General features: G+C 55.0%; 1 protein-coding gene and 1 long non-coding RNA gene across 5 annotated transcripts in view; one reads left to right on the top strand and one right to left on the bottom strand.

Annotated features, from left to right (window-relative positions):
* Positions 1–501, top strand: part of LOC132502780 (uncharacterized) — a 7,853-nt gene extending 7,352 nt beyond the window's left edge. Inside the window, exon 3 of the long non-coding RNA XR_009534518.1 lies at positions 409–501. This is a non-coding gene — a long non-coding RNA (uncharacterized LOC132502780). The remainder of the gene's footprint in view (positions 1–408) is intronic.
* The window catches only part of KLHL22 (kelch like family member 22), a 27,295-nt gene extending 5,704 nt beyond the window's left edge, over positions 1–21,591 (bottom strand). For all 4 annotated transcript variants that reach the window (XM_060118934.1, XM_060118935.1, XM_060118936.1 and 1 more), the window contains exons 1-5: positions 21,517–21,591; positions 18,558–18,823; positions 12,869–13,034; positions 9,834–10,552; positions 5,343–5,535 (exon numbers count right to left, since the gene is read on the bottom strand). In XM_060118934.1, coding sequence (XP_059974917.1) covers positions 5,343–5,535; positions 9,834–10,552; positions 12,869–13,034; positions 18,558–18,784 — 1,305 coding nt within the window. In that variant the 5' untranslated portion in view covers positions 18,785–18,823; positions 21,517–21,591. The remainder of the gene's footprint in view (positions 1–5,342; positions 5,536–9,833; positions 10,553–12,868; positions 13,035–18,557; positions 18,824–21,516) is intronic.

The following is a 21,591-nucleotide window of genomic DNA, read 5'->3' as shown; positions in this document are numbered from 1 at the left end:
TATCAATTTGGGAAGAACGGACATCTTTGAGTCTTGGAATCCATAAACATGATATGTTTCTCCATTTACTTACATCTTCTTTTATTTCTTTCATCAGCACCTATACTTCTCAGCATATAAATCCTAAAAATGTTTTGTTGGATTTATACCTAAGCATTTCATTTCTGAGCAATTGTAAATGGTGTTGTATTTTTAATTTCAGTGTCAACATGTTCATTACTAGTATACAAAAATACAGTTGGTTTTTATATGTTTATATCATATCCTGCAATCTTGCTAAACTCACTTATTAATGCAAGAATTTGGGGGGGTACATTTAGATTTTTTGACAATTTTGTCATCTGTAGAGTCAGTTTTATTTCTTCCTTTTCAACCTGCGTGCGTTTCTTTTCTTGCCTTATTTCACAGGCTACACCCTCCAGGACTGTGATAAGACTGGTGAGATCAGACATCTCTGCCCTGTTCCTTACCTTAGGAGAAAGCATTCCATTCAGTCCTCACCAGTAAGTATAACGTAGTGGTGGGAGTTTTGTAGATGCTCCTCATCATGTCGAGGTAATTCTTCTGTTATTTTTTTCTATTGTTACTTTGTGAGAGTTTGATCATGAATAGATGCAAAATATTATAAGATGCTATTTCTGCTCTGATATGATCATGTGGTTTTTAATATGGTGAATTACACTGAATTTCAAATATGGAACCAGCCTTTGGTCATGAATTTCTTTTGTGGGGAGAGGAGCTTCTATTTGCTAATATTTAGTTAAGAACATTCATATATATGTGTATCTATGACAGACTTGCTCTTTTGCGGGGGGACTGTTTTATCTGGTTTTGGTATCAGGGTAATATTAACTTCAGAAGATGAACTGGGAAGTATTCCCCCTCTTCTATTTTCTGGGAAAAAAATCATGCAGAATTGGTATTAACTTTTCTTTAACTGTTTGGTAAAATTCTCCAATTAAACTATCTAGGCCTGCAAATCATTTCCTTAACAAGTATAGGCCTATTCAAAGTCTACTTAGTCTTGTGTGAGTCGTAGTAGGTTGTGTTTTTGGAGGAACTGGTCCATTTCATCTAAGTTGTCGAATTTACACATGTAGAGTTGTTCACAGTATCCCCTTATTATCCTTTTGACGTCAGCAGGGTTTGCAGTAATGCTCCCGTTTCATTCTTGATATTTTTTTTTTTTTTTCTTTTTTTTTTGCGGTATGCGGGCCTCTCACTGCCATGGCCCCCCCCGTTGCGGAGCACAGGCTCCGGATGCGCAGGCCCAGCGGCCATGGCTCACGGGCCCAGCCGCTCCGCGGCATATGGGATCCTCCCAGACCGGGGCACGAACCCGTATCCCCTGCATCGGCAGGCGGACTCTCAACCACTGCGCCACCAGGGAGGCCCCATTCTTGATATTTTTAATTGTTTTCTCTTTCTTCTTTGTTGGGCTTCCTAGAAGTTTGTCAATTTTATTGATCTTGTGGAAGACCCAGTTGTTTCACTGACTTCCTCTGTTTTTCTGCTTTTAATTTCATTGATTCCTGCTCTGGTATTTATTATTTCTTTTCTTCTGCTTGCTTTGGGTTTCATTCTGCTCTTATTTTTTTTTCTAGATTCTTGAGGGAGGAGCTTAGATTACTGATTTAAGATTTTTTTTTCCTTCCTTAATGTAGGCTTTTAGTGCTACAAATTTCCCTCTCAACACAGCTTTAGCTGGGGTGCCACAAAATTTGACATGTTGTCTTTTCTTAAAAAAAAAAAAAAAAAAATTATTTACTTATTTGGCTACATTGGGTCTTTTTTTTGGTCTGTGTTGGGTCTTTGTTGCTGAGCACGGGCTTTCTCTAGTTGTGGTGAGCAGGGGCTACTCTTTGTTGTGGTGTGCGGGCTTCTCACTGTGATGGCTTCTCTTGTTGCGGAGCATGGGCTTCAGTAGTTGTGGCACGTGGGCTCAGTAGTTGTGGCGCATGGGCTTAGTTGCTCCGCAGCATGTGAGATCTTTCCAGACTAGGGCTCAAACCCATGTCCCTGCATTGGCAGGCAGATTCTTTTTTTTTTTTTTTTTTTTTTTTTTTTCTTTTTGCGGTATGCGGGCCTCTCACTGTTGTGGCCTCTCCCGTTGCAGAGCACAGGCTCCGGATGCGCAGGCCCAGCGGCCATGGCTCACGGGCCCAGCCGCTCCGCGGCATATGGGATCCTCCCAGACCGGGGCACGAACCCGTATCCCCTGCATCGGCAGGCGGACTCTTAACCACTGCGCCACCAGGGAGGCCCGGCAGGCAGATTCTTAACCACGGTGCCACCAGGGAAGCCCTGCATTGGGTCTCAGTTGCAGCATGCAAGATCTTCGTTGTGGCATGTGGGATCTTTCGTTGCGGCGCCCAGGCTTTTCTCTAGTTGTGGTGCATGGGATTAGTTGCCCCGTGGCATGTGGGATCTTAGTTCCCCGACGAGGGATCAAACCCGAGTTCCCTGCACTGGAAGGTGGATTTTTAACCACTAGACCACCAGGGAAGTCCTGACATGTTGTCTTTTCATTTTCATTCAGATCAAGGTATCCTCAGGTCACCAGATCCCTAGCTGGTCTGCCATCTTCTTTCAACCTTTTTGAGTGTTCCGAGTTTGTTTTACACATAACGTCCAGAGTTCTGTGTTGTACTGAGCAGGAGGAACCAAGAAGGATATATCACTCTACCTTTCTGAAGGTGCGAGTTCTCTGGGAAGGTTTTTAAGTGAGCAGAGAAGGGCTTCTGCCGAGACCTCCTTCCTCTCCTCCAAAAGCATGGGACGGCCACGCTCAGGTCTGGGCCGTGCAGAAGAGAACCTCTGACTGGAGGACTCTGCCCGCTGCTGGGGCAGGGAGCTCTCAGTCCACTGGGGGCACATCAGTGACCAGTTCCTAAGGATGCCACATGGGTGGGACCCTGAGAGACAGGTGGGAGGGAGGGAGGGAGGGAGGAAGGGGGAGGGCCCACCCCACTACAGGCCCTGCAGACACCCTCAAGGCCTCTGCAGTGGCTGCACACCCACGTCTCCAGACCCATGGGCCCCCTGCCTCTCTGCTCCTCCTCTGGCCTGGCACTGCCCCTGCTCCTGAGCTGATCACCCCACCTATGGCTAGCACCGCCCATCTCCATCTCTAGGCTGACATCCCCGAGCCTGGCTTCCAACCGGATGTCCCCAGCATCTCATGTTTGTCACTTTCCACATGGAGCCCCTCCTTTCCTGTTCACTCCCGAGCCCACCTGTGCTCTGGGGGAGCAGCCTAGTCACCACCCAGCTGCTCACACGGGTGGCCTGGGAGTCTCCATGGCCTCTCATTCCTAACCCATCAGCAAGTCTGGTCAGTTTACCTCCAAGTGACACGTCGAATCTGCCTGTCTCCCTCGTCCCCCATAGCCTCCACCACAGCCCACACCATCCTCACCTCTGTCCAGATCACCCAAGTGCCCTGGCCCTACTCCCCTAACACCCTCTCTTCACATGTACTCCCCATGCTTCCCCTCTTCCTCCCGGCCTGGAAGGTCCTTCCTGCCTCTCCCAATGGCTGCCTGTCTTCCGTGGACCTGGTCTCACTGACATCTCCTCAGACGGACCCTCCCCAAACAGTCCAGCGAGGTCCATCCTGCTGGAGCCCCTCCTTAAGCACAGCTCAGCTCGGCCCTCAAGGTCCTTTACTCATCTGTTCAGTGGTTGAGAGTGGTCTCTCCCACTAAGTTGCAAACACCATGGGAGGACCCTGGTCACTTTTTATCACCACTGGATCCCCAGGACTTGGTATCCAGAAGGTGCTTAATAAATAGCTGCTGAAGGAACGAATGGATGAAGGAAGTTAGGAACCTGGACACCAGGGAGAAGCTGGCTGAAGGCCAAGGCTGCCCCTCTGTGGCTACGCTGAGAAGTGCAGCCTCCCCGCCGTCCAAAGAGCCCCTGGAGCCCCTCCCCCACTCCCCTCCAGGACAGAGCTCAGGGTCCACCACCGCCCACTAGGTCTCAAGGACCCCTGGTCTTTCCCAAGAAAAACCTGTCCTCTTCTCCTGAACAGGCAGGGAGTGCCCTCCAGAGGGGCTTCCTCCCCCAAAAAGCCAAGGATCAGGGGGCAAGCTGGCTTTCCCTGCCTGGGAATAACTGCAGTGGGAGCCCCTGGCCTTCCTTGGAGCCTCGCGGACTGTGGAGAGGAGCTGGGCCCATCAGGGAGACCTCTGGGCTCCCGAAGTTGGAGTCTAAGGCCCTGGGGCTCGGGAAAGGGTGAAAGGTAAGGAGGGGAGAGATGGGGAGGGGAGGGGAGGAAAGAGGGTCAGGGAGGCAGTAGCTCCTGCCAAGGCCTCGGAGCCAGTGCAGTGGAGCCCGGAGGAGAGCCATCCTCTCCTCTGGGGGAGTCAGGGTGCCCAGCGGTGCTCACAGACACTGGGACCCGAGGTGCAGCAGGGACCAGCAAGGCCCCCTCTTGCCCTGGGGTCTAATGTCTGGTTTGGGGGCCAGGGTCTCAGCACTGCAAGCCCATAAGGTGAGAGAGTTACCCCCCTTAAAGCATCACTTTTGCACAATGGACGTATTTTTCACATCTTCAAGCTGGAACAAACCAAAGTATTGTGTAGGAAACACATGATTAAAAAAAAAAAACATGTAAAATATAACTTCTAGGGCTTCCCTGGTGGCGCAGCGGTTGGGAGTCCGCCTGCCGATGCAGGGGACACAGGTTCGTGCTCTGGTCTGGGAAGATCCCACATGCCGTGGAGCGGCCGGGCCCATGAGCCATGGCCGCTGAGCCTGCGCGTCCGGAGCCTGTGCTCCGCAACGGGAGAGGTCATGACAGTGAGAGGCTGTGTACCATAAAAAAAAAAAAATATATATATATATATATATATATATATATATATATATATATATATATATATATATATATATATATATATAAAACTTCTAAAGTGTTTCTGGCTTCTTGAAGGCCCCGTCCTTGGTGGGGGGTTGGGGGGGGGTCTGAGGCCACTGGGCCCTGCCTCTCGCATCCCTCAGGTTTGACAACATCTCTGGACTTGTTCCAGCTCATCTCAGCCGTGCTGAGGAAGAGAAGGGAAAGGCTTCTGTCCACATTTGACTGCAGGGTTAAAGCAGCTACCCGGGGCCAAGGTGGCGAGACCCAGGTGGGGGTGGAATTCTGGGGAAGGGGGTCTCTCCTGAGGCGGCTGGCTCAATCTCAGGAGTCCCCCACCCCAACCTTAGGGCACAGTCCAAGGAGGGAAGAGGGCTCTGATCATCGGCCGGTTTCCCTGGCTGTGCCTCCCACTCCCTCCGCACAGCCCAGAAAGCAATGCGGCCGAAGAAGGGCTCCATGGGAGGGGTTTCCTTACCTCCCTCTTGAGCGGGGCCACGTAGGCCCAGGAGTTGGTGGCAGGGTCGTAGCGCTCCACAGTGGTCAGGTCATTGTGGTAGTCGCGGCCGGCCACTGCGTAGATGTACTTGCCCACGACGCACACGCACAGGTCGGCGTGCTCCTGCTGTAGCGACTGAATCTGGAACCATCGGTTGTGCCTCGGGTCGTACCTTGTGGGGACAGAGGACAGCATGTCACCGAGCAGCCCCTCCCCCAGCACCCCCTCCCTCAGCCTGGAGGGTGGGGCCCGGAGCCTCCTGGGTTTCCGCCCACAGCGCCAGGCCCTCCAGGTGTGACCTCACGGTGGTTTCTAGACCCTCCACTGTCCACCCCAAGCTGCCCAATGGCTGTTCCTACAGCCACCTCGATCTCACCTGTCTCACCTCAAAATCCCCATAGCCCAGCTCTCAATCAGGAACACCCTCAATTATGGCCTCTCGACTGGACGACTGGGCACAACAGCCTCCAGCCAGCACTCCCTCAGGCTGGTCGCCAGGCTCCCATCACAGCCCACCTGACCCCCGCCCCCCACTGCCTGTGCATCTCCTATGTGCAGTTCCCGCCCTCCCTAGCGGGATTCCAGGACAGACGCCCACGAAGAGGGGAGGGGAGAGAAGCCCACCTCTGCTGAGCCCAGCACCATCACCAAAGCTCGCTCTCCTGACATCAGGCCACCTCCACACCCCTTTCAAGGGGACGCAGCTCCCTGCCTTCACCTCACCCCATCAACCTTCGTAAAAGAGTCTAACCCCCATGCGACAGCTTCCTCTATGCCCCCAGAATGGAGCTGCTCCTCCCCCCAGCCCTGCCCTCTCCTGCCTCCAGAGGGCTTCACTTTTCAGCCGGGTCTTCTCGGCCACTCCAGGACAGCCCACAGCCACCCCACGTTCTCTTCTCACACTGCTAATGCCTGTTGCCACCTCCAGCCGGCTGCTCACCGGTCCCACGTGGACCCCCGGGCTCCCTACATCCCACCCCTCGCTCACCAGCCAAGCCCCCAGTCACACCCAAATCCTCACATGCCCGAGCCCGGCAGCTGAGGCCCTTCAAAGCCCAGACTCAGCCCCTGCCCCAGGCTGGCCCCCTGCCCCATCTCTCCAGGCCCCAGGCACCCTGCTGGGCATGAGGCCAGTGTGCTGTTTGAGTGGACACAGGTGACCACAGAGCCTCGAGGGCCAGGGCCCGCGAGCCCGAGGCCCCAAGCCCACTCCTCCCCGACTGCGTCCACCCTTCCCCTAGCTCCCCGCCAACCCGGCCCCCAACTCCGGCACTGGCAGCTAAGCGCCGGCCTCTGGAGCCCTCTCACTCCATGCATGGCCTCTGCACACTTACAGCCTCTCTCTGATAAGTGTTTATTTCTCCACCATAAGACCAGCTCCGAAGCAGACAGTTTTCTTTGGCCTGTGCCAGATGCCCCCATTTCAGCTTTCACCCCCAAAACAAGTGCACTCAACAGCCGCTTCTTCCCGCCGCAGCCCCTCCCTGCCAGCCGAGAATACAGGAAACGGGCCGAAGGGAGAGAGAGGACAGGCACCTGGGCCACACAGACCCAGGTCTGGGCACATTTGGCCATCAGTTTTACTGTCCCGACGTTCACTCAGCTCCACACCCAACGGGGTTATGCTGCCTGCCTAGAAAAGCTACCATGAGGGATCACGAGGGTCAAGTCATGTGACAAGGGTTCCTTAAAGGACCATGGTCCATGTCTGTCTTCCCAGACCTGGTGGCGCACCTGGCTCAGGGCAGATCACACACTGTCCGCTCAGGGAACGGAAGGAGGGGCGAGGTCACCAGTGGTGGAATCACTCAACAAACATCACTGCCCCCAACGTGGACCAGCCATGGCTCTTGGCGCTGGCACCCAGGGCCCCCCTTTCCACTGTAGGTTGGGAAACAGGCCAAAGGGAGCAGAGTAGCCAAGTCTCCACATAAGGACAGGTGCCGGGGAGGAGAAGTGACAGGAGAGAGCAGGGCCGGGAGGGCGCCTGAGAACGCGTGACCGGGCCCTGCCAAGTGGAGGTCCAGCTGGGCCAGGCAGCCCAGGGCAGGAAGGCGCCTCCCACAGCCTTTCTGTGCACAAGGCTTGCTCACATTTCACATGCGTCTCTTCTGCCCCATTTTCACCAGGGAGACGAGTCCCTCCAGATGCTTCCTCTGGCCTCCTGCCCTCACAGCTCCCTGGGCTGGGTTCATCTGGATTTGCGGTGTCAGTTAAGGAAACACACACACATACACAAACACATACATACAGACACCACACATCAATAATTCAGACATAACCACAGTTTTGCTGATTTCTTATCTCTCCACCATGTTCTGTATCCCACATTTTCCTCTTTATTGGTTTAATTTTCCACTTTGTCAGAATAAGTCCTCAAGTAATCTTTTTTACCTAATAGAAATAAACTAAACTATTGCATATAAGGATTCAAATCCTTCAGTCACTTTAATGCTGACTCTGGACCATCCTACTGCAAACTCAGAGGCAAAACCTAGGGTTGGCATGAGAATGTTCTGAGGCCTTATTAAACTTAGTGATTGCTCTCACGTGTTTCCATGACTTAAGCCTCCCCATGATTATTGATTAAGTCCATTACAGTTAGAAACATTTTTTGAAACATACTCTAAAATATTAATAGCCATGAAAATGCCTAAGGACAAAAACAAGTTATCACTCTATGTAGGGTCGGGGCATCTGGCAACATGGACTGGCCACCACCAGGTAGGGGTGCAGAGCTGCAGCTGTGGGAAGGTGCCCTAGCCATGGGGGCGACACAGACACAATCAAGGAATGAAAAGAGAAGTGTCACAGCTCAGAGGCAACGTGCTCTGACAGAGCTACCTTTTCACACGCTACAACCTGTTAAGTCCCTAACTCCTCAAAACGCTAATGCTAATTTACTGCAAAATCTTGTTTTCTTATATTCTGACAGCCTGTAGATTCTAAGGGCGGTGAACTGAGAGGAAAGGGCAGAGAACCAGACTCTTAACTCAAATTAAGATCTACCTGGCAGTGTGAAGAGTCCACCAGGAGATGAATGAAACTTTCACTCTGTAGAGATGAGACCCCGGGGTCTCCCCACAGCTCACCAGCTGCTCCGCACCGCAGCCTGCCCGGCAGGTCTCCCTGACCCCACCTCCAACAGTGACCCAACCTCCGACTGGAGTCTGAGGCTGTGGTTGTCAATCACGGAGGCCGACACCAGCACCTTCCAGAGTTCTGGTGGGTCTCACAGCACATGTTCACAAAAGGGAAACAGACCGGGTTTGAGAGACAGATGTCAGCAGCTCATGACAGGACTCTGGAGAGTCTGCTTTGAAGATCTGGCCTTGGCCCTCCAGCTGGAAGTGGCAGGCCTTCGAGGCTTGGCAGGAGGGAGGCCTGAACCTGGGACTGCCACCACCCCCACACCCCCCGAGGACACATCAGGTCAGGGAGACGATGAAGGCATGGTTTCCTCCCTTCTGAACTGGGCCCCCTCCCATTTGACCACAAAGAGCTGCCAAGCTCTGGGTCTCACCAGTCTGACAAAAGTGATCACTTCCTGGGGTGGGGAGAGCAGAGGTTGATGGACGGGGGTCTCCTCTTGGCTTGGGGTCCCCAGGCTCCTACCCAAGGGGCATGGCCAGGCCTGGCCCCACCCCCAAGACGGAGCAAGAACAGGAACGCAGTTGGCTTCAGCTCACCGCTGCCAGAAACAGCTGGCAACCCCTCTCTCTCTGCAGTGCCATCTTTCAGCTTGTGGGGGGCAGAAACTTACCCCAGGCACCAGACCCTAAGATCAAACCAAAGAACAGGGGAGGGGGCCCTGGAAACCTCCTGGAAGTGGAGGCCGTGGAGATTTGCCCCACTTCCCTTGCTCTGACCAATGAAATGGATTTGTGGGATCCCAGCCTCGCAGACTGACAGAAACCACGGCCTCCCCTGGGGCCTCACACCCAGCACATGGCTGATGACAGGGCCTGGGGGGTGGGGGGTGGGGGGGATTTGGTCTGAGGTTCAGCATTGCCTGTGGGCCTTCCCTGCCCCCCAGGCTGAGGACTGTGCACTCAGGGGAGCAGGGCGACAGTAAGCCACCCTCCACCAGGAGCCTGTGTGGTTACGAGAGCAGAGCTAAGTGGATAGGCGAGGGGAAGCTGGGACCAGGGGTGTGAGAGCAGAGAGAGGCAAGGTGGCCATGCTCCCAGGCCTGGTCCCCTCCTTCCTGCTGCCAACACCCCCTCCCAGCCCCTCAGCCACAAGATGGTGGGGTGTGCTGAGGGGTGAGGGGGTTTCTGAGGAGGGGGGACAAGAGGGGGAGGTGACATCATGGGCCCCCTTCCTCATCTCACCGCCGTCCATGTTCTTCCCATCAACCTGTGCCCACAGAACAGGTACAGACCTGTTCAAAAGGCTGACTGCGCTGGCCAGTGGCACGTGCCTGGCAGAAGCCACCCTCTGGGCAGCCGCCCGGCTGAGGGCCCCTACCTCCAGCAGCGGGACTCAGCGCGGAAGCCCTGGACATTGTTGTCCCCTCCAATCAGGTACACGAAGTTGTTGAGCACGGCGATGCCCTGGTTGGACATGCGGGGCGCCAGGGAGGCAGTGAAGTGCTTCCACTCCCCCAGCAGCGGGTTCAGGTACTTGGCCTGGTCGCTGAGGACAGTGGACGGCGTGGAGTGGATGCCCCCGAAGCCCACGACGCACTGGAAGTCTGAGCGCAGCTCGGTTTGTGGGCCCTGCAGGCTGGGCTGCAGGCTCTCGTTCCGGTGGTACATGAGGGCTTCAGCCACCGTGTCCCTTAGGGGGCTGGGGTCCAGCTTGTCGTGCAGCCGCTGCAGGACCTCGGCTTCCATGAGGGGGAAGCGCACGGTCTCCAGGAGCTTGGGCGGCTCATGCAGCGGCAGCCGGTCAGCCTGCACCTGCTCTGGAGGGTAGTGGTAGAGCAGGGCGCCCTCATACACCTCCGTCTCGCAGGACACCTCCAGGCGGTTGCTGCTCAGGAGGGCATAGACCTTCTCCAGGGGCAGCTGGCGGTACTTGTCAGTCCGCGAGAAGGCCACAAAGTTCTTGAGGATGTAGGCGTCCAGCTGCTCGGTCAGGCGGCTCAGGTCAAAGAGCTCGGCCAGCCGGTAGACGTCAAGGATGTTGTCCTCATCCACCCAGGGCGTGAGGAAGTCACAGCAAAAGTGGATGATCTCGGGGATCTGTGAACAGAACACACACATTCAAGCCCAGGCAAAGCGTCTCGGTGCGGGACCTAGCGCAGAGGTGTGGGTGGCGCTCACAGGCTCCGCCGGCCCCACTCCCCGCCACACTGGACACGCCCGGGGCTCACAGCATTTCAGGGCTTAAGTCTGGGCTTGGAGGTGGTCTCTGAGCCTCAGCCTCCTCATCTGTAAAACAGGGATGACATGGCGAGGAACCACCTGACACAGGGCGGACCCCGACACACGCCAGCTGCCTTTTGAATCAAAAGCACGGGATCTCCAGAGAAGTGGAAGCAGCAGGACAGCCACCATGCCGCGGGGCGAGGACACCCTGCGATTAGGTAACCAAAGAACCCAGGAGGCAAGGCAAGGGCCCGGGAAGGCTGCTCAGGGGCTGCTAAGTTCTGCAGGAAAACTGGATTTTAAAATTTCTCAAAATGGGAATCCCTCTCTTATCCAGCACCATCAACAAATTCATTACATGTAGACTAATTCTGCTGGAATTTGAAGCTTATTAATAAATGTTTAAAGTCTTTTTATTTTTTCTGGTTCTAGACATTTGGTGCTTGCCAGGTGACATGCTGAAGGCTGAAGGAAACCTGCGAAGTGCCAGGCGTGTGTCCCCCCACCAGGAACGTCCCCATAGTGCTGCTTCCTTAGGTCCTGAGGGTCTTCACTCGACCATCCATTTCCTCCCAAGCAGGTGCTTCTGCTTGGCCTCTTCTGCCTAAAATATTACCTCTGACCTCTCAGAGACCAGGAGCTGAGCACCAGGCTCTGGGTGGAAGGTGAGGGCTGATAGCCCTGAGTGGGCCTGAGGAGCAGCTCCTGAGAACCAGGGACTGTCTTGCCCTCCCTGGCAAGGTCAAGGTCCCTCATCCTTGTCTCAGCGCAGGGACCTCTGGCAGGGAATCTCACCAAGGAATCGCCCGGCCTGCCCCGTGTAGGAGGCCCACGAGAGGCCCAGAGAAGGGAACTCATTTGCTCGGGGTGACCCAGTGGATACGGTCTCACCAACACTCAGATCCACGTCCCTGGGGATACCACAAAGGGCACAGCACATGGGGGACAGGCCACCAACAGCCACTGGCTACATGAACAAACATGACCTGGTGGGCCTGTGGGCTCCAAACTGTTATGCCAAGTAAAACTTGCTTTAAACACAACATTGCGGGGCTTCCCTGGTGGCACTATGGTTAAGAATCCGCCTGCCAGGGCTTCCCTGGTGGCGCAGTGGTTGAGAGTCCGCCTGCCGATGCAGGGGACACGGGTTTGTGCCCCGGTCCGGGAAGATCCCACATGCCGCGGAGCGGCTGGGCCCGTGAGCCAGGGCCGCTAAGCCTGCGCATCCGGAGCCTGTGCTCCGCAACGGGAGAGGCCACAACGGTAAGAGGCCCGCGTACCGCAAAAAAAAAAAAACAACATTGCATAGAAGCCCGGTATGTTAAAAATAAAACAAAACCAAGCTGGGCTGCCCCAAGCACCAGCCACGGCTCTGCCCTGAGGTCTGAGGGGAGGCAGCAGGTCTCTGAGCAAGCGGGTGGCAGAGGGAGGGGGTGGGTTTGGGGAGGTGGTTTGGTGTTGGTGTGCGCGACAGATGCAGCAGAAGGCAAAGTCCAGCTGGGAGGAAGAAACGGAGAGAAGGAGGCCGGGACAGAGGCGAGGGCAGGGAAACAGAGAACACGGTCACATTTACAAGGATGACTCGTCCAGACATGGACCCAGAGGACGAAGGTGGACACAGAGGAGAGCCTGGTGCTGGAAGAGTGGCCGTGGGATACACGGTGCAGGGAGCAAGGCAGTGTGCAGTGTGCTGGGGAGCGGGGGGCGACGCCAACAGCAAGCACCGGGGGAGAGGTTCTGGGGGCGGCTGGCTACTGGAGGTAAGTGTGGTCCCCAGAGCAGCAATGAGGGGACAGGACATGGGGACAGAGGAGCTCTCTGAGTAAAAGAGGGAACTTCTGCGTGAAGGCCGCCCTGGCTCAGCTCCACCTGCCCACCCACCACTGAGGGTAAAGGCACAGGGCTACTAGGGCCCCGCCATGCGGGAAGCCTCCAGACACCCCCAAATAGGCTGCTTTTCCTACTGCCCCAGACGTGCTCTGACCTCATAAAACGTCAGGATAAGGAACTCGGCATAAGACTTCGTTCCAGTTTCAGGACACGAGGGAAAAGCTGTCTTCTGAGCCAAACGAGGAGCCTGCCAACACTCTTGAGAGCAAAGGGCTCACCACCCACCCTCACACCACTGCCTGGCGGGCACCCAGGACCCATCTGGGCCTGGCTCTGCCTGCCTCAGACCAGGAGCCTCACCTGAAGCTGGCAGGCGGCGACCAGCGTCTCCTGGACGTTGCTCAGGCTGAGTTCCAGCTCGGATGTGTAAATGAAATGCAGGATTTGGCACATGGCGTTGTAGGACACGCCGTGGATCAGGACTTCTTCCTGCTCCATCTCCTTCAGCCCCCCAGCAAACATGCCTCTGCAAAGGGAAGAAAGGAGATGGCAGGGTTACACCCATTAGGATGCCAGGCCGCAGAGGAGGGACACCCAGAAGCGCCCACAGCTCCTGACCAAGCTTGGCAGCTGTTCTGGAAACCTCCCATCTAATGTGCCCCAGGAGCCGCACGTGAGTCTCTGCGGGCAGGACCACGTCCAGCGCGCTTTCTGCTGCATCCACCCGTGCAATTCCTGGGCCACAGCCGCAGCCCAGGGCACACGGTGAAAGGATAAATGAATGGGAAACAAATAGTAAAAGTCCTCTGCTCAGCAGCTCCGTACCCAGCAGCCACTAAACGCCAGGAACCGTGCACAGAGCCAATGTGACAACAGTGAAGTGAAGCGGCAGGATCCCTACGTGCATGGAGTTAATGCCAAAGGACAGACACGAAGACACAGGGCACTTCCGGTGGTGGAATCACTGTCAAGGACCACAACAGGGCATCTGACGGAGGAGTGCCCAGCGCGGGAGAATAGTGGGTGGAGAGCGATGGCAGAAGGGCCCATGATGAGGAAGTGGAGGTGGCAGGCGCCCAGGGCCAGGAAGAGCTTGCAGGCAGGCAGGCAGGCAGGCAGGGCGAGGAGGAAGAGGCAGGAGGTGAGCCTGGGCCAGGTCCTGCTACCCCCGGGGCAGGGTAGGGTCTGGACCAAAATCAAGGCAACTGAGGTGCTATCAGCGAGTCGTACACAGGCCTGAGCAGAGGAACTTCAGATCTTGGGCTCCTTGGCCAGAGTGGAGAGGCTGGAGCAGAGGCAGGGAGGCTCCTGCAGGGCTGGGGAGGCCACACGACTGGGGAGCTGGAGTAGAGACCACTCTGGGGCCGAGAGGAGAGAACAAGCAATGGAGGGAACCCAGGAGAGCACAGGAGGAACCCAGGCTGGGCAGGAAGGGACTTGGCGGGACCGGAGTGAGAGAGGGCAGTGGGAGTCCCATTGTGGCTCCAACACTGTGGGTGCCCCAGGGCATCCCAGCAGGGGTGTCAGTTAGGTGTCTGGAGGGAGGAGGCTGGCAGTCAGGGGAGGAATCTGGGCTGAAATATGACAGCAACACGGAGATGACAGAGTGGCTATTGTTACATTTTATATCACACACACTCACACACACACACACACACACACGCACACATACTCTCTCTCCCTCTCCCTCTCTCTCTCTCTCTCTCTCTCTCTCTCAAGACCTAAATTACATGAAAGGGTGCTCTGGTCACCAGCCCCCCTCCAAGGGTGGCACTATCCCCAGAGGCAGTGCCCGCGCCTTAATCCCCACCTGGTTTCGACTTCACAGGACACCTTGGAAACAGCCCCGATCATCCGTACACACAGCGCTGCCCCTCTCTGTAAAGGCGATCACAACTGATTTAACCGTTCCTGCCGGGGTCCACCTGGGTTACTTCTAATCTCTTGTTATTTCTCCCAGTGGATGGCTTTGCGCCCACGAGCTGTTGCTCATGTGAACGCCAGGATTAATTTCAGGAGAGCAACTGCTGGGTCAAAGAGTTTCATACACACGCACTTGGATGGGACTGCCCACAGCCTGTCAGGTAGCGCCACCCCCACACCCTCAGAACCAGAGGAAGACGCGGCTCCAACTGCCAGGAGGTGAGGGAGAAACCTTGTAAACAATGGGACAGAGGCTCTCTTGACAGGTTTAACAGCTGTTTCTATATTCTTTTCCAAACAGTCCAGATGCTTTGCCCATTTTCTGTTAGACTCTGTCTTGTCAATTTAAAGAAACTGGAACCTCTGTGCATCGGTGGTGGGCATGTAAATCAGCACAGCTGCTGTGGAACAGTATGGGGTTCCTCAAAAAATGAAAAACAGAATTACAGAGTGTGATCCAGGGAATTCTCTGGTAGCGCGGTAGTTAAGAATCTGCCTGCCAATGCAGGGGACACGGGTTTGAGCCCTGGTCCGGGAAGATCCCACATGCCACGGAGCAACTAAGCCCACGAGTCACAACTACTGAGCCTGCACTCTAAAGCCCGTGTGCCACAATTACTGAAGCCCGCGTATCTAGAGCCCGTGCTCTGCAGCAAGAGAAGCCACAGCAACGAGAAGCCCGCGCACCGCCACAAAGAGGAGCCCCCACTCACTGCAACTAGAGAAAGCCTGCAAGCAGCAACAACGACCCAGCACAGCCAAAAACAAACAAACAAATAAATAAATTTATTTATTAAAAAAAAAGAACACTACTGATCTGTACACTTAAAAATAGTTAAGATGGTAAATTCTATAGGGTTTTTTTTTTTTTTTTTAAAGGATGTTCACCAAGTCCCCAGCAGGCGGGCACAGATAGCACAGACCACAAAGAGAACCCGGGCCACCTCTACTGCCAGGATGTCATAATCAGATGTTACAAGGTGCCAATAAGCTGCCTCGGATATGAGGTGGGGAGAACATTTCCTGTGCCAGCTTGTACCAGCCCCCAACCCCTCTTCCAAACCTTTGAGGTCAGGTGTGTTTCAGAATTCAGAACGTTTCACCTGAAGAAACCCTTATCTGTGCCACATATGATGTCACGCTGCCCCCCACAGGGTCTGAATCAAATCCAAACACCTCAATATTTCCAAACCAAAATGTACAAAGACCCATGCTAAGTAGGACACATATAAAAGTACCCTCATATCAGTTCAGGGCGGGTTTCGTGGTTTAATGAATTTCTGCCAAACTTAGACTTTTAAAAAGTAGGAGAATCCAACTTCTGCCTCCCCCCTCAAAGATCAACGACTGGACAGACTGGACAGCTATCCACAAACAAAAGAGCTCCAGGAGGGACTTCCCTGGTGGTCCAGTGGGTGAGACTCCACGCTCCCAATGCAGGGAGCCCAGGTTCGAGCCCTGGTTAGGGAACTAGATCCCATGTGCCGCAACTAAGATCCCGCATGGGGCCTCCCTGGTGGTGCAAGTGGTTGAGAGTCCGCCTGCCGATGCAGGGGATACGGGTTCGTGCCCCGGTCTGGGAGGATCCCATATGCCGCGGAGTGGCTGGGCCCGTGAGCCATGGCCGCTGAGCCTGCGCGTCCGGAGCCTGCGCGTCCGGAGCCTGTGCTCCGCAACGGGGGAGGCCACAACAGTGAGAGGCCCGCATACCGCAAAAAAAAAAAAAAAAAAAAAGATCCCGCATGCCACAACTAAGATCCGGCACAGCATGCATGCATGCAAGCATGAATGAATGAATGAATAAATAAATCAATCAGAAAAACCAGCTCCGGGAGACTTCCAGAGGACACTTGACAAGTTTTAGCAACACATTAGAACAAAAACCAAACAACTTTGTGTATCAGAGCTTTGCGGTTTGAGTATTATGAACTAGGATTTGCAAGGGAAAACAGTGTGGATGATAAGGAACGTTTATAAATGGTTACCACAAGGGTGAGGTGGGAGGGCAGGGATAAAGTGGTGCTTTCCATGATTTCCTACTCCAGCAGCGTTTCAGCTGTGGCAGTGGATGCTGGATGTGACCACATGCCTGCTGACCTGTCTGTAGATGGCCACACACCAGGTCGCCTCAGGCTGATTAGGGACTCGCACTGGAAGAGAGGTTTCCTAACACGGAACCAACTGTCCTTCCACAAACAATGCCCAGCAGGCGGGGGTCTACTGCTCCACGTGCCCAGGTCTCACTGAGCATTTCACACACTCTGATTCATAAGGAACTACAGCTTTCCGTGTGTTGGCTGGACACCGCTCAGCACCTGGCAGACACCCCACAGGGCGTCCCCTACAGGGCCCAGCCATGGGCCCACTGCCCTCCAAAGCCCTTCCCTCCACCCCTGCCCACATCAGATATCTTCACCAGCCTCACTGGGAAAAACCCTTCATCATTTCAACCTGAGTCAATAACTGAAATGAATAATAAGGAAATAAACCCGCTAAAGCTTGGGAATCATCATTTCATATGCACATACCAGAGATGAGTCTGGGTTCTCCCTGGTCCCAGTGGGAGGGGGTGTCATCCTGCACAGTGACCGGGCCTGAGAGGGGAACACCTCCCAGGACAGGCCCACTGGAAGCGGCTGCCAAAGGGCCAGGAATAGCTCCTGGAGGATGTGGGGAGACACAGGAGGTTTCCACCAAGAAGGGAGAGGTGGCGCCAGTAACTGTCCTTTAGGAAGAGGACCGTGACTGTGACAGTGACAGGATGGCCTGCGTGGGGAGAGGAGCTCCACCTGAAGGGCTTTGACAGTGTGTCCAGGAGGCCCTAAGCCAGGAGGACTCCAGTGCTTGAACTTCTGGGCCCTGAGGCCTCCCACAACTCTGCCCTGCCCACTGCCCTGTCTTCTCAAGGCTTGTAAAAGCTGAATCCCCATGAACTGAAGGGACATGTTGTCCCTGGACATGTTTGTTCTAAGGCACCACTAACCACGGGGTCACCCTCTCCATAAACTCCTTCTGGAGAACAGGAAGCACTTAACCATAAAGAAATATTTTGCTCATTAGTTCCTGAAGTTAAAAGATGAGAACTAGGGCTTCCCTGCTGGTGCAGTGGTTGGGGGTCTGCCTGCCGATGCGGGGGGCACGGGTTCGTGCCCGGGTCCTGGAGGATCCCGCGTGCCGCGGAGCGGCTGGGCCTGTGAGCCGTGGCCGTTGGGCCTGCGCGTCCGGAGCCTGTGCTCCGCAGCGGGAGAGGCCGCAACAGTGAGAGGCCCGTGTACCGCAAAAAAAAAAAAAAAAAAAAAAAAAGATGAGAACTACAAATGAGCCTTGAAGACAAAAGAACCAAACAGAATGGGAGACAGAATAGAGGGTCTCAGGTCTCAAGTGGGATGGTGGCACCAGCTCTGCCCAACGTGCTCAGGGCTGGGCTGGCGTCACATAGGAGGTCATGAGAAACTCAGGGGGACACAGAACCCACAGGGAGGGTGGGAGGCCGAGGCCCAAGGGATGAGGAGGTGAGAGCAAGAGGTGGATGGCCAGGTGAGGGTGCAAACGGAGTGACTCCACATCACGTAGCTGTGTGGACGACATGCATATGGTACTGACCACCTGCCTCGGCCCCCACAGAGGTGCCTGGGCCCGTATGGGCTTCCTGACGGTTTTACAAGAACACTGGGTGGGGCTGAAAAGTCTAAGGCATAAAGCATCGTAATGTCTTTTAAAAAAGGCGTGTGTTACAAAGGCAGTGAAAGCAAATGCGGCAAAATGGTAACAACTGGTGTCCAGGTGTTTGTGATACTATTCTTTTCAACGTTTCCATAGGTTTGAAATTTTTTTAAATGAGATGATGGGAAGCCAGAGTAAAGTAGAAAGAAAATCTGTTTCACACCAAGATACTGTACTTATAGTAGAAAATTCATTCTAGAAAATACAATATTATAAGTAAAGCCAAGCATACCGCCTTTAAAAGAAAAAAAAAGGGAGCACATGCCCCAGAGATGGGGCAGCTGAGAGAAAAACAGACCCTGAGCCCCCTCTGCCTGCACAGCGAGAAGCAGGAGAAGCCCGGGGTGCCAAGGCGTCCACCTGGTGGAGCCAGCATCCCTGCTACCTTACTATGCAGACTCACCTGAAGTAATCGCAGGACGCAGCCAGTAGGATGCGATGGGCCTCGATGTGCCTCCCCTCCACCACCAGGACCACGTCAAAGAGGATGCCGCTGTTCCGCAGAGCCAGCAGCCCCCGGAGCAGCGCCTGAGAGTGCTGTGCGCTCCGGTAGGTGTTGCTGACACAGTGCGGGTGGGAGGGCTGTGCCGGCAACTTGCAGAGCTGGGCGAACTCCTGCTCCTCCGCCATCCTGACCACCGCTCCCAACCTCAGCACCGCGGCTGTCAGCTGCCAAGACACAGGGGCGAGGAATGAGCCTGGGAGGCAGCCCCGGCTGTGTAGGGCTGGCCAGCTGCTCGGGTCCCTCCCTCCTGCTCACCTGTGCTTTCCCCGTGGTCTCAAACCTCTAATTCCCTCTCCCCTCCCACTGCTGTCCAAACCTGGGGCCTTCTTCCTCCTGACCTGTGTCCCTTCATTGCCAAGATTCTCCTTTCCATTTTATCTGCTTCAGCATCGCCATGAAACAAAAGGGTTCTAGAGACAGACCGACCCAGGCAGGAAACCCAGACCCACGGTGGACTCAGTGTGGTGAACCTGAGTGTCAAGCCCCTCAGCTGAGAAAAGGGGACTACAAGCACCCAGCCCCTCGGGGCATTCTCAAATTTCCTAAAGGACGAACACAAAGCACCAGCACAGACCAGGTTCTCAAGGGCTCTTCCTCTCTTCTATTGGGAAAGAACACTGGGTCCCCCCCCACAACAGGAATGGATGCATAAAAAAGACAACAGGCCTAGGTGGTGGTACAGGGGAGGGTTCCAGGCCCTACCTTCTTTTACCGAGATTTTGAGTCAAGCACTGTAACTTCAAGTAAATTTGGTACATTCAAGATTGTCTGCATCGTCTTTTAAATTCAAGCTTAACTTCTAATAATTGAGTCAATATGTTCAAAAAAATGCAAACTGATTTGAACAGGAGCCTCAGAAACCCCATGAGTAAAACCAGCTAATGCAAACACATTTTGGCCAAGCACTCCAAGCCAACCACAAGTGACTGTGGACAGCTGGCTGCTCCGGGTCAGGGGGCAGCCAGTCCTACACCGAGCTGTGGGGTCGAGCTGTGCACTCTCCGGGCCACAGCACTGCCAGCCAGCGGACCACTTGCCACATCTTCCTTCCCCACCTCACGTTCCTCCACTATCCCCTCCCCAAATGTGCTTCTTTTTCAATCCCCTACTAGACCCTTGAAAGAAAAAATGAAAAATAGACTCTACTATAAAACAGAAAGGTATACTGTATTATGAAACTTAAATTTCCCTCCCATTCATGCCCCCTAACCAGATCCTCTCCCAGAGGAAGCTATTCTACTTTCCCGTCACCCTTCCAGGTAGCACCTATGCATTTGCAGGCAGAGCTGTAGAACAAAATTTCCCCCTTTTTATTAGCTTTTACACATGATATCCTCGTATCCCACCCACAGTCCGTTGTATGTATAACCATATTTTATTTAACCGATCCTTTTCAGAGAGACATTTGGGTTTCCTTCAATTGTTTGCTGTTGCCAACAGTTTTGCACTGAAATTCACTGAGATATGCCATATATGTAGCAGTTAAATGAGGAACATTTACTAGATACAGAACTGCTGGATCATCTTAATTTGAATGTGCAGTTGACATTTCAATAGATATTGCCAAATTGCCTTCCGTAGAGGTTGTACCAATTTATTCTCCACCGGCAAAGTATGAGAACCGGATTGCAACCACTGTCTAGCACACCAATAGTGTTTTTTTTGTAATCTTTGCTGACTTAGATGAAAAACACCATTTCACAGTGTAACTTCGTTTTGCTAATTCATAAAATTTCAAAAAATAAAATATTAAGTGGAATGCTGCACATCTTTTGCGATTGCCTTCCCATGCCTGTTTTTCTGAAATAAAAAATGTTCTTGGGGGCTCACTCTCTGGCACCCTCACCTCCTATTCATTTTACCCAGGTTCCTCTATGATGAAGCCCTTCCCTAGATTAACTACCCTCGGCCCCATAATGTCCCCGATTCTAGTCATGGCAAGCAAAGCCCTGCGTTCAGTGCTGTTCAGTTCAGAGCTTTGGAGGGAGCAGGAAGGAGGTTTTATGTCCCAAGTAGATACAAACTGAAGGACGTAAAATGAATTTTCATGAATTCATGGATGACAGAGTCGGAAGCATCTCTGAACAATGTTCAACTCAACACAATTTACTGAGTAGGCACCCTCAGTCCTCTGCAGGACCCCAAACAGTGTCTGCCGTCCACGAAGCCCAGTCCCTGGCAGCACGAAGCAAGGTCTGCAGCAAAGGGAAAGGGGGTCCCACTTCCCAGAGGACGGCCCGCGTCGGGTGCGGATGGGATGCGTTCTGGACCATCGCGGCGCAGAGGCCGGAGCGCGGCAGGGACGCGCCCGGGCGGAAGGCGCTGGGCTCGGGGCCGGGGTGGGAGTGGGCAGACCAGCGGCCAGCGCTCCGGGCCGAGGCGTCGCACTGACAGCGCGGCCGCCGGAGCCGTCGGGGTCCGTCCAGGTCCGTCCGTGCAGCAAGTGGGAGCCGAACCTGGGCCGGCTGAGGGGCCGAGGCTGGCATGCCGGGGTCCAAGGTCGCGCCAGGGGGACTGCGCCCGACCGGCCGCCTGTTGCAGGGCCGCCGGCGCAGCGCCGGGGCCGCGGCCCCAAAGGACGCGCGCGGACCCGCGGGGGCGAAAGGCCCACCAAGGCCCGGACGCCGGCGTCCCCGCGGCCCCTCAGCTCCGACCCCGCAGCGCCCGGGGGTCCCGCCCGCCGCCCCCGCCACGTCAGGCCGCCGGCTCGCCTCAGGCCGCTGCCCCCACCCCGGCCCCGTCCGCGCCCGGCCCGCGCCCCCGCCCGTGTCCTCCCGCGCCCGCACCCCGCGCGCCCGGCCCGAGCCCGGCCCCGGCCCCGCGCCGAGATCCCCGCCGGCCCGCGCTTGCCGCTCACCTGGCGCCGCCGCACGCTGAGGCCGCACTCGTGGAGGCGGGGCGGGGCGCGCGAGGCGGGGCCTCTGGCATCACG

Source organism: Mesoplodon densirostris, chromosome 15 (assembly GCF_025265405.1).
Source record: "Mesoplodon densirostris isolate mMesDen1 chromosome 15, mMesDen1 primary haplotype, whole genome shotgun sequence".
Taxonomy (NCBI): Eukaryota; Metazoa; Chordata; class Mammalia; order Artiodactyla; family Ziphiidae; genus Mesoplodon; species Mesoplodon densirostris.
Note: the sequence above shows the minus strand (reverse complement) of the source record. Positions and strands in the feature narration are given on the sequence as shown.